Source organism: Ceratotherium simum, chromosome 2, assembly GCF_057802395.1.
Source record: "Ceratotherium simum simum isolate JZ-2026a chromosome 2, ASM5780239v1, whole genome shotgun sequence".
In the NCBI taxonomy this organism is placed as follows: Eukaryota; Metazoa; Chordata; class Mammalia; order Perissodactyla; family Rhinocerotidae; genus Ceratotherium; species Ceratotherium simum.
Window position 1 is genome coordinate 36056462 of NC_141901.1, and position 17173 is coordinate 36073634.

The window sequence follows — 17173 nt, forward strand, 5'->3', positions numbered from 1 at the left end:
TTCTTTTCTTAACTAAGGGAAAAAGAGCTGGGAGTGGGGGGAGATTCTGGGGACAGAGCAAAGTGCTACACAGGCCAGGCTGGTGTGTGTGTGTGTGTGCGCGCATGTGTGTGAGAGACAGAGAGAGAATGTGTGAGTGTGTGTGAATGTGAGTCTGAGTCTGTATGTGTGTGAGAGAAAGTGTGAGTGTATGTGTGTGTACGAGAGAATGTGTGTGTGAATGTGAGTTTGTGTGTGTGTGGAATATGACTTCTCACTTATTTGTGTTGAAGGAAATGTTTTTATTTCCAATCCATTGTGAACCTATATTTTTGTAGAATACAATAAAAGCAAATTACTAAAAAACTGAAATTAAAAGAGGCATACAAAATACAAGCCCTAATTCTTTACGATTCCAATAAACAAACGTAAAATTACTCTGTCAGATTGCTATAAAAGCTTCTAAATTCTTGCTTTCAGTTGTTCTACTTATCTTGTCCTGGACTGGTAGACAAAATTCACAGATGGGCCTGAGTCTGTGGACCACCCGTTGAGTGTCGCTGATGTAGGGGTGAGGGTGTGGGAGGAAGGGGGGGGGTGTAGGTATGAAAACTCAGGGAGGAGGCGGTCTAGCGGGATGACTGGAACAGCAAGCTCCTTCCTGGGCCCCATCATCAATGTTTCCTTCATGAGCGGTCTTTCTATATTTTGACTCTTTACAAGGAGGTGACTCATTTACAGAGGGCATGGCCAGGGCTTGGGTTCTGTGAGCGCTTCCTGATTGACCAGTGAGGGTCCTGCACTTCTAGATAACTTGGCATGTGCCTCTCAGACATCCTAGCAGAGTCAAAGAGGCAAAGGGGAGGGAGCCTTGGTATATTCTGGAAGTGGGCTGGACTGGGCATGAGAAATGGGGAGAAGGATGAGGAAGAGGAAGGCTCGGGGTGGGAGAAGAGAAGGAAGAAAAGGGAATAAAAGAGAAGTGAGAAAAAAGGCTAGCATGAGTTGTCTTACTAGTTCTCCTGGGCCCCTCTGTCTCATCCACTGTCTTCACCCAGAGCAGAACCACAGGCAGTTAAGCCCCCAAAGGCGAGTGTACTTTGATGAAGTATGCATTTTGCAGGCAGACCAGGCTTTTTAAACTGTAATGTGCACACAAATTGCCTAGAGTTCTTACTGACATGCAGATTCTGATTCAACAGGTCTGGGGTTGGGTCTCAGCATCTACATTTCTAATAAGCTCAAGGGTAAATGCTAGACGTCTGTAGCTCTGTGGTGCCAGGGGCTCTCTGAAAATGTGGACTTCTTGCTAGAGAGGTGGGTGGGGTGTGGTGCAGTCCAGCGTGGGTAACTGAGACTTCACCCTCTGTGGTTCCAGACCAGGGGCCTGTGAAGCCGGGCCAGGGCCTCGCGGGAGCAAGTATGACTAACCCTTCACTGCCCACTCTCTGGCCTCAAGGGGTATGGACTCCTTGAACAAACCAAACCAAACTGTCAGGCACTGTGAATGACTGACACTGATGAACAATATGAAACAAATGAATGATACCCCTCTATTAATGAATAAATTCTATAACCACGTATCTTTTAAACACATAAGGGGTAACTGGGTTTTCTGAGATACTCCACAAACGGGGGCTTTGGGCAAGTCTCAGTTCCACAAACTTTGGTAACTTGGAAGGGTCTGAACAGAAATGGGGTTGCATGTGAAGTAGAGTTCTCAGAGCCTGTGGGACTCTGGCTTTGATGTCAAGAATTCTCTGATATTGTCTGGGCCAGGCCCTCTCCCTGCTGACCCTTGGTCTCACTGAACATCTTAGGGTCCCCTCAGCCCTGCGGTCACTCATGGGCCTCAGCAGCAGCTTGAAAGTTGGAAATGCTTTATAGGAGCTGTCCAGCGCCAGCCCTCTGGGATATGTAGATTGATGCTCTCTCCTTTCAAGGTCAAGCCAAGCACATCTAAAGGGACTGAGAACCATAATAGAAAATACTTACATATATATAGAGAGAAGAGACTCTGACCCCTCCACTCCTGTGGAAAGAAAAGATCTGTGGCTTCTCTGCCCAGTTCACTGCTTGAACCTACTGTGTGAGTGGGGATCTCCCTTCCCACACATTGCCTTGTCTTCTGCTAAGATGGAGACCCAGAGTTCATTCAGTTGTTCCTTGAGTCTCCTCAGGACCCTGACCAGGACAAAGGGCTCAGGGGTTCCCTGACTGGGGGACCCACAAAAAGAGCTGGGGCTCCGCTGGCCTCCTGGGGAGCACCGGAGGCCGCAGATGGATGTGTATGCCGTCAGTAGTAGAAGACCTCCTCACGGTCACCAAGAGGATCTTTGTGGGTCCTGCTTCTCATAGTCGGCCGCTTGACTGGAACCTCACAGAGCTGTGGGCGTTTCACCTCAGCGTAGATGATAGAACTATCCTGTGAGAGAGTTGGGTCAGGATGAGGAAGTAGACGTAACACAGAGGATGAGAAAGAGCTGGGGTTCTAACTCACCTCTTCCCTTGAGGTTGACTCAGCAGGCCTGGCTGTGGGAGAAAGAAGAGCGCATTCAGGTTAGGGTCTGTGCTCACTGTCATGTCTCCTTCCCCCCTCCTCCTTGCCAGTTGTCTTCCTCTAGAGAGCTCGGACCAGCCTGGGGAGGACTGTTCCCCCTTTGATGTCCCGGGACCCCTGACTCTCAATCTGAAAACAGGCAGCCCTAGGAATCAGGACACCTGGGTCTAGTCCCAGTTCAACCATACATGAGCTGTGTGACCTTAGGCCAGACACCGGGCCTCTGCATCTCAGCGTCCTCAGCCAATACAGAGGTGGTGGTGCTAAGAGTGACCACCTCACAAGGATAATGGTGAGAATGAAGAGCGCTGAACTTGTCAAAGGTACTTTAAAAATAACCACTACATTAGACACTTACCATGTACCAGCCAGTCTTTTAGGTGTGAAGATTATATTTATTATATTAATCTCACATCAGTCCTGCAAAGTAGGGATAATTGATTCCTTCTCATAGTGAGATGAGAGAACTGAGGCTGGGCAAGGTTAAAAGCTCTCCACAGCCACTTCCATAAGAAGTGGGGCTGTGGGCAATAGTGAATCTCTGCCAACATGAGACATTTTCCCAATGATAAGAGATCCAGTGTCCCCTTCCCTATGCATCTTGGAACATAATGGCCCCTAATCACTTTGGGTTTCAGATCCTTTGCCCACCCATCATGGAAAGCCTGTTTAGAGCATGAGTTGGGAGCAGACCGCCTCCATCCCCACCCCACCCCAATCATGCCTTCACCTTTGCTGCCCTGATAGGATTAAAACGGTCACATTTCCTTATTTTGCCAATGAAAACCTATAGTCTGAGGGTTGGTTTCTCTTGTTCTTTCTTGTGTTTAAGTCCTCATTGTGACTCTCCTCAGGAAGGAACCGGTGCCCACGTGTGCTTTCCCATCTGCCTTGGCAATGCTTCCGGCAGTAAGCAGTCGGGTCCTGGGGGAACTGCCCCTGGGTCCAAGAGACTCCTAGGCTGACCATGGCCCCTAGTGCCTTTTATGGGAGGGAGCAGAAACCCTAGGCTGATCCAAACCCATTTTACAGACCAGCCATCAAAATCTCAGAGCAGGTGAGGCATACAAAAAAGCTCCCCACTTTTGAATAACTATTACATACCAGACAATCTTTAAGATTTCTAGAACCTGTGTTCTATTCCTAGTAATTTATAATAGTCTTGCAAAGTAGGCATTATTTCCACTTTATAGATTAGGCTCAGAGAGGTTAAATAACTTGCCCAGTCACCACAGTGAGTACACAGGTTTTGAACTCAGTTCTGACTGACTCAGAAACCCACACTCTTCCCACGACACCACACTGACTCTCCCTCTGTTAGAGAGAGGACAGGCCTTTCCCTGGCCCTGCCACCCTGACTCTGGTAGCCTAGCTGGAGCTCATGGTCTTCCTTACTTCCTCCTATAGCTGGGACTGTCTTGTTTTAACTTAGACTCTGGGGCCAACACAAACTGCATCGTTCTGTTCTCTCTTTCCTTTGTCCCTCCACAGTGCTCAGAATAGGGCGAAAATCTCCCTAGTTAGGACGGTAACAGTGGTGGTGGAGATGATGTTAGGGATGGTGATTATAGTGATCATAGTGGAGGTAGTGGTGGTGGTGGAAGTGAAGGAGGAGATGGTGGTGGTGATGGAGGTAGTGATGGTGATAATGGTAATTATGGTAATGGTAAAATGGCCCTGGTGGTCTAGTGGTTAAGAGTCAGTGCTCTTACCCCTGCGGCCTGGATTTGTTTCCTGGTCAGGGAACCACATCACCCATCTGTTGGTTGTCATATTGTGGCAGCTGAGTATTGCTGTGATGCTGAAAGCTATTTCAATGGTATTCCAAATACCAGCAGGGTCACCCATGGTGGACAGGTTTCAGCAAAACTTCTAGACTAAGACAGACTAGGAAGAAGGACCTGGCCACCCACTTCAAAAAAAATTGGCCATGAAAACCCTATGAATAGCAGTGGAACATTGTCTGATATAGTGCTGGAAGGTGAGAGGGTGGCACCAAAAGACTGGACAGGGTTCTGCTCTGCTGCAAACAGGGTCAGTAGGAATTGGAATCGACTTAATGGCACTAACAAGAACAAAATGCTAATGGTGGTGGTAGTGGTAGTGATACCCTCACCCCAGGCCCCAAACTTCCCCTTTCCATTAGCAAAGATGTCAATTTTGGCCTCAAGATCACCCACCTTCACTCTTTGAGTTTGTACACCCTGAAGCATAGATAACACCTTCGTCTTTCTCATTCTGGTAATGAACTGAAAGAAGGAATGAGGCTTAAATATGATGCACCTGCTCTCCCACCCCAAGACATAAGTGTCCTAAAGACACGTATGCAGGAAAGCCAATCAGGGGCTGTATCATGGTTGAAAACTGGCAGTGGGAGACGTTCATTAATGTGGGCTATCCATCTTGGCAGGAGGTGCCTGGCCCCCATAGCAGATTCTAGCAGCTTCCTCAGCCCCAACATTGTTTAAATTAGAGGTTGGCAAACTTTTTCTGTAAAAAAGATAGTAAATATTTTACGCTTTGCTGGCCATACAGTCTCTGTGGCAACTACTTGGCTCTGTAGTGTGAAAGCAGCCATGCACAGTACATAAACAACTTTCTTTACAAAAATACATGGTGGGCCGGGTTTGGCCCATGGACCAAAGTTTGTCCACCCTTGGTCTAAACCCTCCCTGCCCTCTCTCCTGGAGTCTAGGCTCCCTTCCTGTTTCCCTCTCCCACCACCAACTCCACAGCTCTTGCTCATCAAACTCTCCCCAGAAGCCATCCACTTCCTTCCCCATATGACTCTGATTCCTGAGACCTGGGGCTCTCAAGGGCTTCCTTCTCCTTACTCCCCTCAAGAGGCCCTTCTCCGCCTTCATGGACAGACCAGGGTCCTGCTGGAAGTCCTTACCTTCGGCATACAGTGGGTGTTGCTCTCCACCTGGAGCTGGGGGCAGATTCTGGGATGGAAGGGGCCCTAGGAGATACGAAGGCACAATTCACTGAGATCCCTCAGAGAGAAGGGTGGACAGAGGGACAGAGAGGCTGAGAGAAAGAATGCCAGTGGATGGTGCTGGAGGTCTGAGGCCAGTTTGTTTATGATGGTTAATTCATAGGTCTGGACACGGTTAATTTTTATGGGATGTTTCCTTTGAAAAATACCCTGGAAGGTAGGATGCCTCTGTGGGAATCACAAACTGGGAGGAAGAAGAGTCAGAAAGGATGGGTCATACCTGTGCATGGAAAGGGCCCAGAGCCACCAGTCAGGCTGCTTTTCAGAAGGAGGAAAAGCCAATAACTTTGACTACACACTATGTGCCAAACACTGGGCTGGGGATGCAGTGTCTACTTCATAGCAAAGCTTCTAACCCAGTGACCAGCACATAGCTGGACGTCAAAAAAGCCTCCCTTCCTAATTCTTCAGTGTTGCAAAGGTTGATACTATTATCTCCATTTTATAGATGAGATGACTGAAGCTGGGAGAGGAGACTTCTCCACAGTCACACAGTAAGTGGTGGCGACAGAATCTTAATCCAGGTTTGTATGTTTTTCCTCCACTAGCATGCTGCCTCTGTGATAGCAGGTACTTCCAGAACTTTAAAAATTAGCTCCTGGGATAGGAATTGGGTCACACGTGGATTTTAGAACACCTGGTTTGTGTCCAGTGCCCAAGAAATATTCATTAGCTCAAGAAAGCATCAGAATCACTGGGTAGGATCTGTGGAAATGACTCCTCCTGTAAAACCCAGAGTGCATTTATGGAGACTCAGAGAGGCCCCTGATTATTAAACATGCCCTACTGCTCATTTATCAGGGCCGTGTTTCTGAGTCTCCATTCAAGGAAGAGCTCCGTGAATTCAGGGGACCTCTGTTTTATGGGAAGTGTGACAACAGGTGGTAAAATGAACACTTTTAAACAAACAAACCAAAACTTGCACACCTAGGTAAGTGCTCCTTTGAGGTGGACCTCTTGCATGACCATATCCTAGTTCTAGTGACACCATCATTGGTCAAAATGTTTTGACAATGACCTTCAGAGGTACAGATAGTCTACTGAATATCTTTGGTGGTGGCATATTTTTGTTGTGGAGGACTGGATATGCTATTTGGAAATGGCTAAGGGTCTTCCAGAGCTGGGTATGGAGAATGAAGCTGTTGATCTGACTGTTTTTCTTGGGTAACTATAGAATTGGGCTGGAAGGTGGTTTTCTGAGCTATATTCTAAAGAAGGTTTTGTGCTCCCGAGATTCTGAGATAAGAGGACTGCCACCAGGAGTCTTATTTTCATGAAAGACAAGTTCCTTAATAAGAAGGAGCCCAGGTGCTCCAAGTTGGCAGTAGGGGTGGGGTGGGGGAGTGGGGATGGCTGGGGAGGCAGAATCTCTACATAAAATGGATGCTTTTTTACTCCTCGTGAAAGGCATCTTCCTCTTAAGGATCTTTCACTAGTGACTGCTCCTCCATCGTCTTGTCTGGGCCTGGGAGGGAGATGGCTGTGCCATGTTGCTTTGCCTTTAATGATCTGACCCAGAGGTGAGTGGACAAAAACACCTGTGTTACTGAGGCCAGACTGGGTCATTGGAAGGAGGCTTTATTATAGATGCAGGGATGGCAAAACTCACAGATCTTCAGTTCATGGTCCAGCTGCCTCTCCATCTAGCTCTGGACCTGCTTCCGTCTTGCTCCTACCACATGGGTATACCCTAAAGCAAGTCTAGCCTGCATGGAATCTAGACTCAAGACTAGAGGGAAGAGGGAATGGGAGGTTGGATGGACAAAGACTGCTAATTTAGAAAGGGGAGAAGAAGTTGGAGTCTGGCCCAAGCCCTAACTTGGGTGCCTGGTGAGTTAGGAGACTGGGTCTAGGGCTGGGGAGAAACCCTTTAAGGTATCCTGGCTAACGGTCAGGGAGGAAAACTTGGATTGCACGACTGTGTGGTCTTCCTCAAAGACTAGCCTGGCCCAGCTCTGGGAAAACTCATCACAAATTCCTCAAAAGTGGGAGCTGCAAACTTGAATAAGTAAATCTGGCTCTGGAGGACTAGGAGAGCAATTACTTTTGCCCTTGGCAAGTAGAAATAAGGATGTTGCCCTGGGGAGGAGAAAGTGGGGTTGTTTTAGCCTCTATAGCTGGATTTGAAGGCCTAGGAATGAACTGGCACCGAATAGCTTTGGCACATTTCCCTTAAATGTGGCCTGAAGCGAACAGGGTTAGAGTTGGAACAAATGTGTAGCCACCCAAGGTGATTTCTTTGAAAGCCAACGTTCATGTGTAATTATCATGACCAAGACAGGAAGAAGAAGAGAGTCTGGAATACCAAAATCAATAGATTACCTAGAAATGCCATTTTCCTGATTGTTTTCCCTCTGCAACTCAATTTTAACCAAACTTTTTATTTTCAATGACTTTGACTGCAGGAATTAGAGAATGGACAACAGGAGAAAGGGCCACCTGGGGGACCTGCTGGGTGATCTGCTGAGACTAGACTGAGAAGGTGCCGAGCACCCACCCAGTGCCAGTCTAACACATTAGGTATTAGATAGACGTTATCACATTAACTTAAACCCTTACGACAACTCTGAGAGTGGATCTTAGTGAATCTTAGAGTGAACTGGCCCAAGGTCACAGAATTAGTCAATAGCAGTGTTGGGACCAGACCCCTGCTCAGTCCTCTCCACCATGTTTCCTTTCTGATGAGTTAACATCCACTGAACACTCACGGATGGCACAGCCCTGTCCAAGATGAGTGTGTGTGTGTGCGAGCAGGCACACACACTCTGGAGTTCTCATCTCTTCCTTCTCCACTACTAAGCAGACCAGAGCTCTGCTGAGTTTAATGAGAGACCAAGTTGGAGGCTTTGGGTTTTCTCAGTCATATTCACAGCCACAGACTGTCTTTCAAAAGTAGCACACTGATCTACATCACATTTGGCTTGTAAGAATTCCTATTTATGCCTCTATTCATGCCTGAGTGTGTAGTAGTGTGTTTGTGTGCATCTCTGGGTGACTGTGCGTGTGTGAGACAGTGTGTCCGTGTGTGTGTGTGTTTTGGAAGCTGTAAGTGACCCTCCATGAGCCCCTTTGTGTGACATGTGAGGAGAAGTCCCTCCTCCCACCCAATACCCAGAAGAAGAAAGCAGCTGGTCCTGTCAGACTCTGGCTTTCCAAAGGCTGGGCAGTGCCTCGCATAGATTTTCAGTAACCAAGAAAGCCAGAAAGAGTTACTGACCGGTTTTTCTCCAGGGTCTGAAATAACCCAGAAGCGCAGCGGCAATGACCATCACACCAAGCAGGCTTGCAGGTAGCAGAGGAACCAGCCAGTTGCTGATGGTGGGGGTGGACAAGACCAGAGGACCTCGGGGGTGAGTAGGGGTGACCGTGAGCACTGAGGAAGAAATTCAGAAATGCACCCCAGATGGGCAAGAATAGGCAGAATGGCTGGCATTAGGGGGAACAGTAGGGCCTGGAGGAGCCTTGTAGATGGGAATGAAGGATGGCTCAGAGGATGCCAGCGTGGACGGGCAATACCATGGATGACCATATAGCCCCTCCCCCCACTGTGCTCCTCACTCTCCTTGGACTTCATTGTTTCCCCACCAGGTTCAGTGGACAGAGTCCATGCTCAGTCTTGCAGTGCCTGCTACCGGCCCAGCATTGTGTTAGGCGAGGTGGGAGGTACACAAAGGAGTGAGATCAGCCCCCTGACAGTTTGCTGGGGCTCAGAACCCGGTTGGGGGACAAGACGTACCATCCAGGGAGAGTGTCTTGGGCGCACTTGACTCTTTGGAGACACTGTTCTCAGCCTCGCAGGAGTAGTTCCCAGCATCCTGCTCTGATGTCACCGGGAAGAGGAGGGAGGTGGCTCCACCGTGGGGGGCTGAGTGGTTCCCCAGGATCTTCCCGTCGAGGTAGAACGAGTACAGGATCGGAGGGGAACCCCTCTGGGCCTCACAGAGAAGCTCCACCATGTCTCCCACAGTGAGGCGCGTGGGCCCAGGGCTCAGGGTGAGCAGAGGTGGGGACACAGGAACTGGGGCAGCACACGAGATGGGAGGGTCAGCTGGACCACCCAGGCTCTCAGCTCCTGCTCCCCTAGGGACCCCTCCCCACACTCCTAGGGGCCCACTGCCTGATGCCCAGACCTCTGGGGAGGGTGTGCCCTCCCTCCCTCACTTACCCCACACCCTGATCTCCAGCTGGGGGCTCTGTTTCTGGACCTGGCCACCTTCAGGGGCCACCTCGCACCCGTAAAGCCCAGAGTCTCCCTCCTGGGCTTCTGGGATGCAGAGTTCTGGGTGGAGGCCCCTGTCCTGCAAGATCTGCCCCTCCTTGTGGAAGGAGAAGAAGAGCTGCAAGGACGACCTCTGGGGATGCAGCTTCGTCTGACATCTCAGGGTCACCGGGCTCCCCTCATGCGGCTCAGGAGAGGGGATGGCGCTCAGCACAGGAGGCAGGAAGAGCTCTGGGGAGAGGCGGGCCCAGGACTCAGGAGGAGAATCCTGGACAGTGAGGCCCAGGAGGCTGAGGTCTGAGCTTCAGCACATCCCAGGCCACAGCCCCGGGCCCCATGGGAAACACTGTCATTGTCTCTCGGGACCTGGCCTCTCAGCCTACCCACTAGCTCTGAAACGACTCCACACACCCAAGCCCCCCCTGGAATCCCGGAAAGCCAGAGCCGGAGGGGCCTTAGAGACCATTTGTCCCCAGAGGGGAAGGGTGTGGCCCAGGGTCTCAAGGGGGGGTGAGTGGCAGGGCTGGTTCAGGGCTCTTCCCAACCCCTCCCCAAGACATCCCACCTCCTTCCCCTGGCTCCAGACGTGCCCCATGGCGGGTGGGCAGGGCATTCGGACAGCATCATGGACATCCAGGGCCCTGTGGACTGGCCCAGCATCAGGGGCAGCCAGAAGGGGGGTGCTGCCCAGAGAGCTACCGACCTTTAGAGACCAGATCCCTGAGCAGCACCCTACTCCCCCCAACCCCCTAAGCTGGACTCACCTTGGACTTGAACCAGGGTGGTCCCTGAGCCTTCTCTGGTCATAAATAGATTATACTTCACATGCCCAGTGCACGTGTACTGGCCACTGTCCTTCACTGTTGCTGTCCCCAATAGCAGAGAGTTGTTGTCCACAGAGAATTGGAGGAATTTCCCGTCTTTGAAGAACTTCACCTGGGACAGGGCTGTGTTCCTCATTCCCTGGCATCGCAGAGTCAGGATGTCTCCTTCAAACACGGGGTTTGGCCGGGCTTGGAGGTTCAGCCGGACTGTGAGATATAGAAACAGGGTCTCCTTGGAGTTACAGGTCCCATCAGCCCATTTTCTCCCTCTGTCCCCCAGCCTAGGTCCTCCTACTGGGGATGGAGGCTCTGGATGGCACCTGCGCAGCTGTCACTGCACCCCGGTCCTTCATGCCAGACCAGGGCCAGGGCCTCTGCTTTCCTTTCCCCTCCTTCTTCTCTCCTTCCTCTTCTCTCTGTTTGTCTCCCTTCCCCTCCCCTCATCTCCTCTTCCTGTGCCTCCTCTCTGGCCTTCTTCCCTCCCACCCTCTTTGGCTCCTTTTACATTGCACTTTCCTCTGCCACCTTGCCAAGCTTGGGTCAAGTTGGGTTCCTTCCATCCATTGTTCTACTGTACTCCTCCTGAGCCAATCCTCACTCCCATAGATTGGCTTCTTATCCCCTGACTACCTGAGAGCAGCTCCTTGTGCAGCCTCCGCCACTGACGGGAGCTGCAGCCCTGCCCAGCAGAGAGGAGCTGGAGGGGGCGGTTGTCGAAAGTGCCACCGCCTGGGCTCCCTCCTGCTTTCCTTGTCGGGCTTCCCCAGGCCCAGCCTCCACTTCCACCCCCAGCAATGGGGTGGAAATAAGTTTTTCGCCACATTTCCACCATGGTCATGGGGAGGGATCTGTTGACTCTGTCTTCATTACTAAAATGCATTCTATGCCCTGAGGTGGACAAGAGAAGAGCTCCTGGGGACCCAGCATCATCTTCAGGGTGGCTCCAGGATGGGCCTGTCCCCAGGCCATACTTCTCTGACAAGCCAGACACTACCAGTCCCAGGCAGCCTCAGGACCCAGGACTGATCACCTGAGAGCAATGATGAGGATCAGATAGGGAGCTCTGAGGGGAGCCCTACCATATTCTGCCTTTGCCTGGATCTCCCTGGATCCCGAGGACCCGCCCCCCAGAAGTAACCATGCTAATGGAAGTAATGATGCTCACAGCCTAACTGAATGATGAGCTTTGCTTCCCTGGCTGCTCCTTCTAGCAGCACTAAGTGTTGGGTTGAATTCTCCCTCCCTGGCATCACAGACCATGTCCTTGGAGATGTTCATAGGTCAGAGTTTTTTCCTACTTGACAGAAAGCTCCATGGAGGTCAGTGGGACAGTGGGCTAGACACCAAGGGTAGCTGAGGAACAAAGAAGACTGATCTACAGACAACGGTGCCTGCTTCTCTGATCATAAAAAGTCCAGCACCTTGAGGAGTGGAGAATACAGGGGTTCCAGAGCCACACTGGGAGGAGGAGATGGAAGCCAGTGCTACCTGTAAGGAAACAGGATGGAGGCCCAGAGCCATTCTGCTGGGACTTCTGTCATCCTAGAATTACCCTCAGCCTGAGACCAGTGGAGTCCTGGGCTTCTCCTCTTCCTGGGCATTAGCCAAGACTCTCAAGGAAGGGACCTAGTCTGGTGCTGCTCTGAAGATGTTTCTGGGGGACCCAATGGCCTTGCCTTGTTCCCATGCATTAAATTTTGATTCAGAGACACACTTGGAGATGGAAGAGACATAGAGAAGACTTACCCATTTTCCCAACACAGGGAACTGCAAGAGAACAAAGTGAGAGCGTGAGGTTAAGTAGCAGAAAGAACTTTATGACAAGGAGGCCTGTCACCTCAGGAATGGGTGCTAACATCCATTCAATCAACCAACCACCCAGTCCCCTAAATCATCCAACCACCCAAACACTCAGCCACTCAACCACCTAGCCACCCAGCCACCCAGCCACCCAGCGACCCAACCATCCAGCCACTCAAACACCTAGCCACCCGGCCACCCAGCCACCCAGCCACCCAACCATCCAGCCACTCAAACACCTAGCCATCCGGCCATCCAGCCACCCAGCCACCCAACCATGCAGCCACTCAACCACCTAGCCACCTAGTCACCCAGCCACTCAGCCACCCAGCCACCTAATCACCTAGCCACCCAATTACCCATCCACTGAACTTTTATGGTGGACCTACTGCCTGGAATCCTCTGCTTTATCTCAGTTCAAATGTCGCCTCCTTAGACAGGTCTTCCTGGGGCCCCCAATCAAAAGTATTCTCCTCAATCACTATCACAACGCCCCACTGTATTATCATCAGAGCACTTATCACTATTAGAAATTATCTTGTTCATTAAATTGCCTACTTGTTATCACCTGTCTCCCACTGTCTAGAATGTAAGGTCCATGAGAGCAGGGACTCTGCCTGTCTTGTTCACGGCCATATTATCTATGCCTAGGACTTGTGCCTGGAACACAGTCTGTGTTCAATAAGCATCTGTTGAATAAATGTATGAATACTTTCCTTTGTGCCCAGGCATGTGGGGCAGGGAACAAAAACTAAAAGACATAGGACTAGACTCTTGCACTAATGTGTCCGAGGGTCCCATCTACACTTATAGAAGAACTCAAATAGCAGAAGCAGGACCTGACTCCTGTGGTCCAATGCCCACACTCTGGGAAATAGAGGATGGAGGTGATCAGATGCAGGAGGTGAGATTTCCCTGGAGGGGTAATCATTAAAGGATGTGGGACATGGACAGGCAGCCCGGACCGATGAGAGAACTACAAACCAGCCAGTGCATCACACACTTGCTTGCACCTTGTATACACTGCACACACGCCTTTAAATGAATGAATGTTCGAGGAGATTAGGTGGCCTGGGAGGAGAGGCCAAGCCACAAAATGATGACAGATGAGGTTAGACAGCTATGAATAGCCCAAGGGATGGAGGACCCTAAATTGAGGGGCACTGTTGGACATGAAGCAGTATTCTGGGCTTTGGGGCAAGGATGAAACAATGGTGTGGGGCTGCGAGCAGTCAGTCCAGCCCATCCTTAGGCATTTCCTTGTGTCCTTCAATGCTGACATGCCCTAGGTGCTGTGCAGAACACTGAAAAATGCAAGAACGGCCTTGGGAGGGGTGGGTGAAGACTCTCAGCAGATGTTTGAGATGTGGGTGGTTGGCATCTTCATTCACATGCTGTCATCCTTGCTGTCCGCGCTACCTGGGACACGATGGAGGCTTTTCAGCTTCACTCTCTACTCAACTCAGGGTTAGCTCAGCCACATGTTTTCAAAGTGTGCAGAATTATGAGTGTCTTTCTCACCATCCCTCCATCCCTCCATCTCCCTCTCCCCACATCTAAACACATCTTTTCCTATGAGCTTGGTGTAGTGGAAAGCATGCAGGATTTGGGACCAGATGACCTGTACTGACACATGAATACAAGTCTTTCTGTGTGACCTTGGACAAACTGTTTAAATTCCAAGAGCCTCCAATTCATGGTTCTGTCTGTATAATGGGGACGATAACAGTCACTTTTTCCTTACAGAGTAGTTGGGTAGATTATATTGACCCCCTCCCTGGGAAAGTGGTTATTACATTAACTGAGAGCAGAAAGAAGCCTGACCTCAGAGTGACTAAACCTTACTGTGTAGCGATGCCTCCCTTTTGTTCCCTTCCTCACCGGAAAACAATCTTGCAGCCACAAAGTGACAAACAAACAGGGTTGAGGGTTCTGAAGCCTATAATAAGAGAGAAGGCATCCAGAGAACACAGAGACACTTCAAATGAGCTCATGTCCCCAAATCCTGAAGACTTGCTATCCAAGGCACCGCAAGACCTTGGAGTTGGATTGCAGACCCACTGTCTATAATCAAGACAGCAGTGAACCGGGGACATGCAGAGTGGGCGATACCTGCTTACAGCAGTTCCTATAAAGAGGACCTGGGGGCCTCAGTTAGCTGTAGGCTAAAGATGAGGTGACAGTGTGACGAGATAGCCAAGAGCTATTGTCAAACTAAGTTGCACAAGCAGAGTCTCGGAGAATGGAGGCAGCAGCCTCACTGAACTCTGCACTAGTCAGGCCACTACGAGAGGGAGGAGAAGGTCCAGCTCCTGGCCCACTGACAAAGCGCATCAACAGCAAGCACCCCAGGACAATGAACAGGGTCTAGAAACCATTTCCTATTAGAGGGGTTGGGAGATGATATTTATCTGAGAAAGACGAGACAGAGTAGGGACACAGTGGTCTTCAAATATTTGATGGGTTAAGCCTAAAAGAGGGGAGAGAGTTTTTCTGAGTTACTTCATTGGGCTAATTCATGGAAATTAGAGACATCAGGGAGGCAACTTTTAGCTCCACATGAAGAACTATCTCACAACTGAGCTCTACCACATTGGAACATGCTGCTTGGCCAAGCTGTGGCAACCACGTGGCTGGGAGGGTTATGTGCAAGCCCCATGACACCTGTCATAGATGCTGTATGTGTATATGGGGATGGGTTCCAGTACTTGGAGTGAAGCTGGCTAGTGCATGGCTCAGAAGAAAATTAAGGTTCATCTCCCAAACATTAAATACATCTTTTGTGGACAGCCATGCACCAGCATGTTCAACGTCAGGGCCTCTAGCCTCTTGAATCCCTGATAGCCAATATTAGTAATAGGCACCATTTCTTGTGGGACCAAGCCCTGCCAGGCACTTTAAATGAATTTTATTTTCCAGTTTTACCTGATTAGAATCTAACTACATGCAGAGGTAGTGAGGTTGAAGGGAGAAAGCATGGGGTTTGACATCAAATGGACTTGGGTTTGCATCTCTGTTTTGTTCTTGTTAGCAGGGTAACTCTAGGCAAGTTTCTTAAACTTGTTGAAACTCATTTTCCTCAACTGTTTAATAGGGATAAAAAAATGCCCGCCCTATAAGGCTCTGAAGGTTAGATGAGATCATGTCCGCATGACAAAGTAGGCACTTGGTGTTTTTCTCTTGGTCTTGCTGTCCACATCCGAGAGGAAATAGCAGCTCTGAACTTACAGTAACTCTGTTCCTACACATCTAGGGGTCCACATCTTAGGCTGTTTTTCTGGGGCTCTGAGCACCAAGTGTGATCCACTCATGCCTCGGTTCTCCATTACACTGTCCACTAGTCAGCCAGTCTCTGTCTGACTGACTCCTCCTCTTCTCTTCCATTGCTCTCTCCCATCCAGATCCTGAGTTCCAAGCTGGGAAGCTCTTGGACTTTATCTACTCAAGTCCCAGGGCTGTTCCTTTTACATGGTAGTGATTTGCCCTTGGGACTCTTTCATTTGGAGCATATCCAGGCACTAGGCCATCCTGTTCCTGCCCTTAGTATGAGCATTAGACCTTCGCACTTGTCCAAATGGCCATTCATAGAACACGCAGGCTAACCCAGGGTACCACAGTGATGTTGGGGAAGGAAGAGCACTGAGTGGAGCAGGTATTTTCCTCACAGGGGTCAAATTCCCACAAACTCTGTCCAGGAACAGATTATATTTAGGAATGGTTTTGCTTTTCTGGTTCAATGAAAACAAACAAACTACTGGGACCAAGTTTAACACAAACAGTAAGTCAACTCAGAAACTGTAAAGTGAAGCAAAATATATGACCAGACATGTTCCTTTTAAGTGTAGCAGGGTGACAATGGCTGAGACTGAGCTGAGTCTGGGGGAGCCCAGGGAACCGCACCCCTTCCCCCCAACCCTCTACTCATAGACCAGCCCCTTCAGTCATTGGCCTAAGTGACTGGCCCCGGAGGAGGTGGATCAAGGAGACAGATATGGACCAGGGAGAAAGGATTTGATCCTTCTAAACAGCCCCAAGGACCAGTCAGACTAGAAACAGACCCTCTCATCCCCAACAGAGAGAGGATGCAGGCAGAAGAGGGACAGTCAATTGAAAAGGGCTTTAGACACTCAGAGCAAAGCCTCTTGACCAGTTGAGAAGCCTGGTAATTGTGGACTGGTTCTAAGAAAATGCTGAGACTTCATAAAAATATATCTCCTTGTACAAGCCCAGCCCGCATCTGCTTTTCCTGGTTTCCCTGGTCTCTCCCCACCCCCAGCAGCCTCCTTTCCTTCTATAACTTTATTTTTCTTTCACGACAGCCCTTTCACGACTGTTTTAACCTGATTTCACACATTAAACATGTCGTTGGGCCTCAGAATGTGATTTTCTGCCTCTCTAATTTAGCTCTGATGCATCGAAGGGCTGCCCTTCCAGCGACCAAGGCAAATGGGATAGGAAACAACAGGGAGCATCCTGCCCCCCATCTCTCTCAAGCATGCCCATGGGCACGCACCTGTCTCAAGCTCCAGCCATAAACCCACGTGAACTGGGAAAGGTGAAATCACGAACTTCGTGTCTCAGGAACGACTTACAGTCTTTGGTGCCCGGGAGAGGATGCTCATGCTCAGTGACTTACCGAAGAACAGCACAACCGTCCAGAGCAGCATGGGGCCTGGCCTGGCGTGGAGGAGGGAACAGGTCAGACTGAAGGCAGAGGTGCAGCTAGCGGTAGAGCATCTATGCCGCAGGCCCAGGGGTGGGTGGGTAAGTCCTCTGACGAAAATGCTGCTACT

At 50.0% G+C, this 17173-nt stretch overlaps 1 protein-coding gene across 1 annotated transcript; it reads right to left on the minus strand.

Annotated features, from left to right (window-relative positions):
* Positions 1-2275: 2275 nt before the first annotated feature.
* On the minus strand, positions 2276-17047 carry LOC101403201 (Fc receptor-like protein 6). Its single transcript, XM_087418783.1, has 10 exons — positions 17017-17047; positions 12327-12347; positions 10521-10787; positions 9703-9987; positions 9274-9555; positions 8755-8880; positions 5436-5501; positions 4720-4788; positions 2480-2511; positions 2276-2404 (listed from the first exon to the last, which is right to left on the minus strand). The coding sequence occupies exons 1-10, from the start codon at positions 17045-17047 to the stop codon at positions 2276-2278; spliced, it is 1308 nt and encodes a 435-aa protein (XP_087274909.1).
* Between the last annotated feature and the right edge of the window lie 126 nt (positions 17048-17173).

What these genes read in the sequence shown, in the direction of transcription:
- LOC101403201 (XM_087418783.1), bottom strand. Translation starts at nt 17,047, where the DNA reads ATGCTGCTCTGGACGGTTGTGCTGTTCTTCG. An exon ending in TCCCTGTGTTGGGAAAATGG is followed by an intron (nt 10,788 to 12,326) that starts GTAAGTCTTCTC and finishes TATATCTCACAG; the next exon opens with TCCGGCTGAACCTCCAAGCC. An exon ending in GCTGGAGATCAGGGTGTGGG is followed by an intron (nt 9,556 to 9,702) that starts GTAAGTGAGGGA and finishes GTGCTGCCCCAG; the next exon opens with TTCCTGTGTCCCCACCTCTG.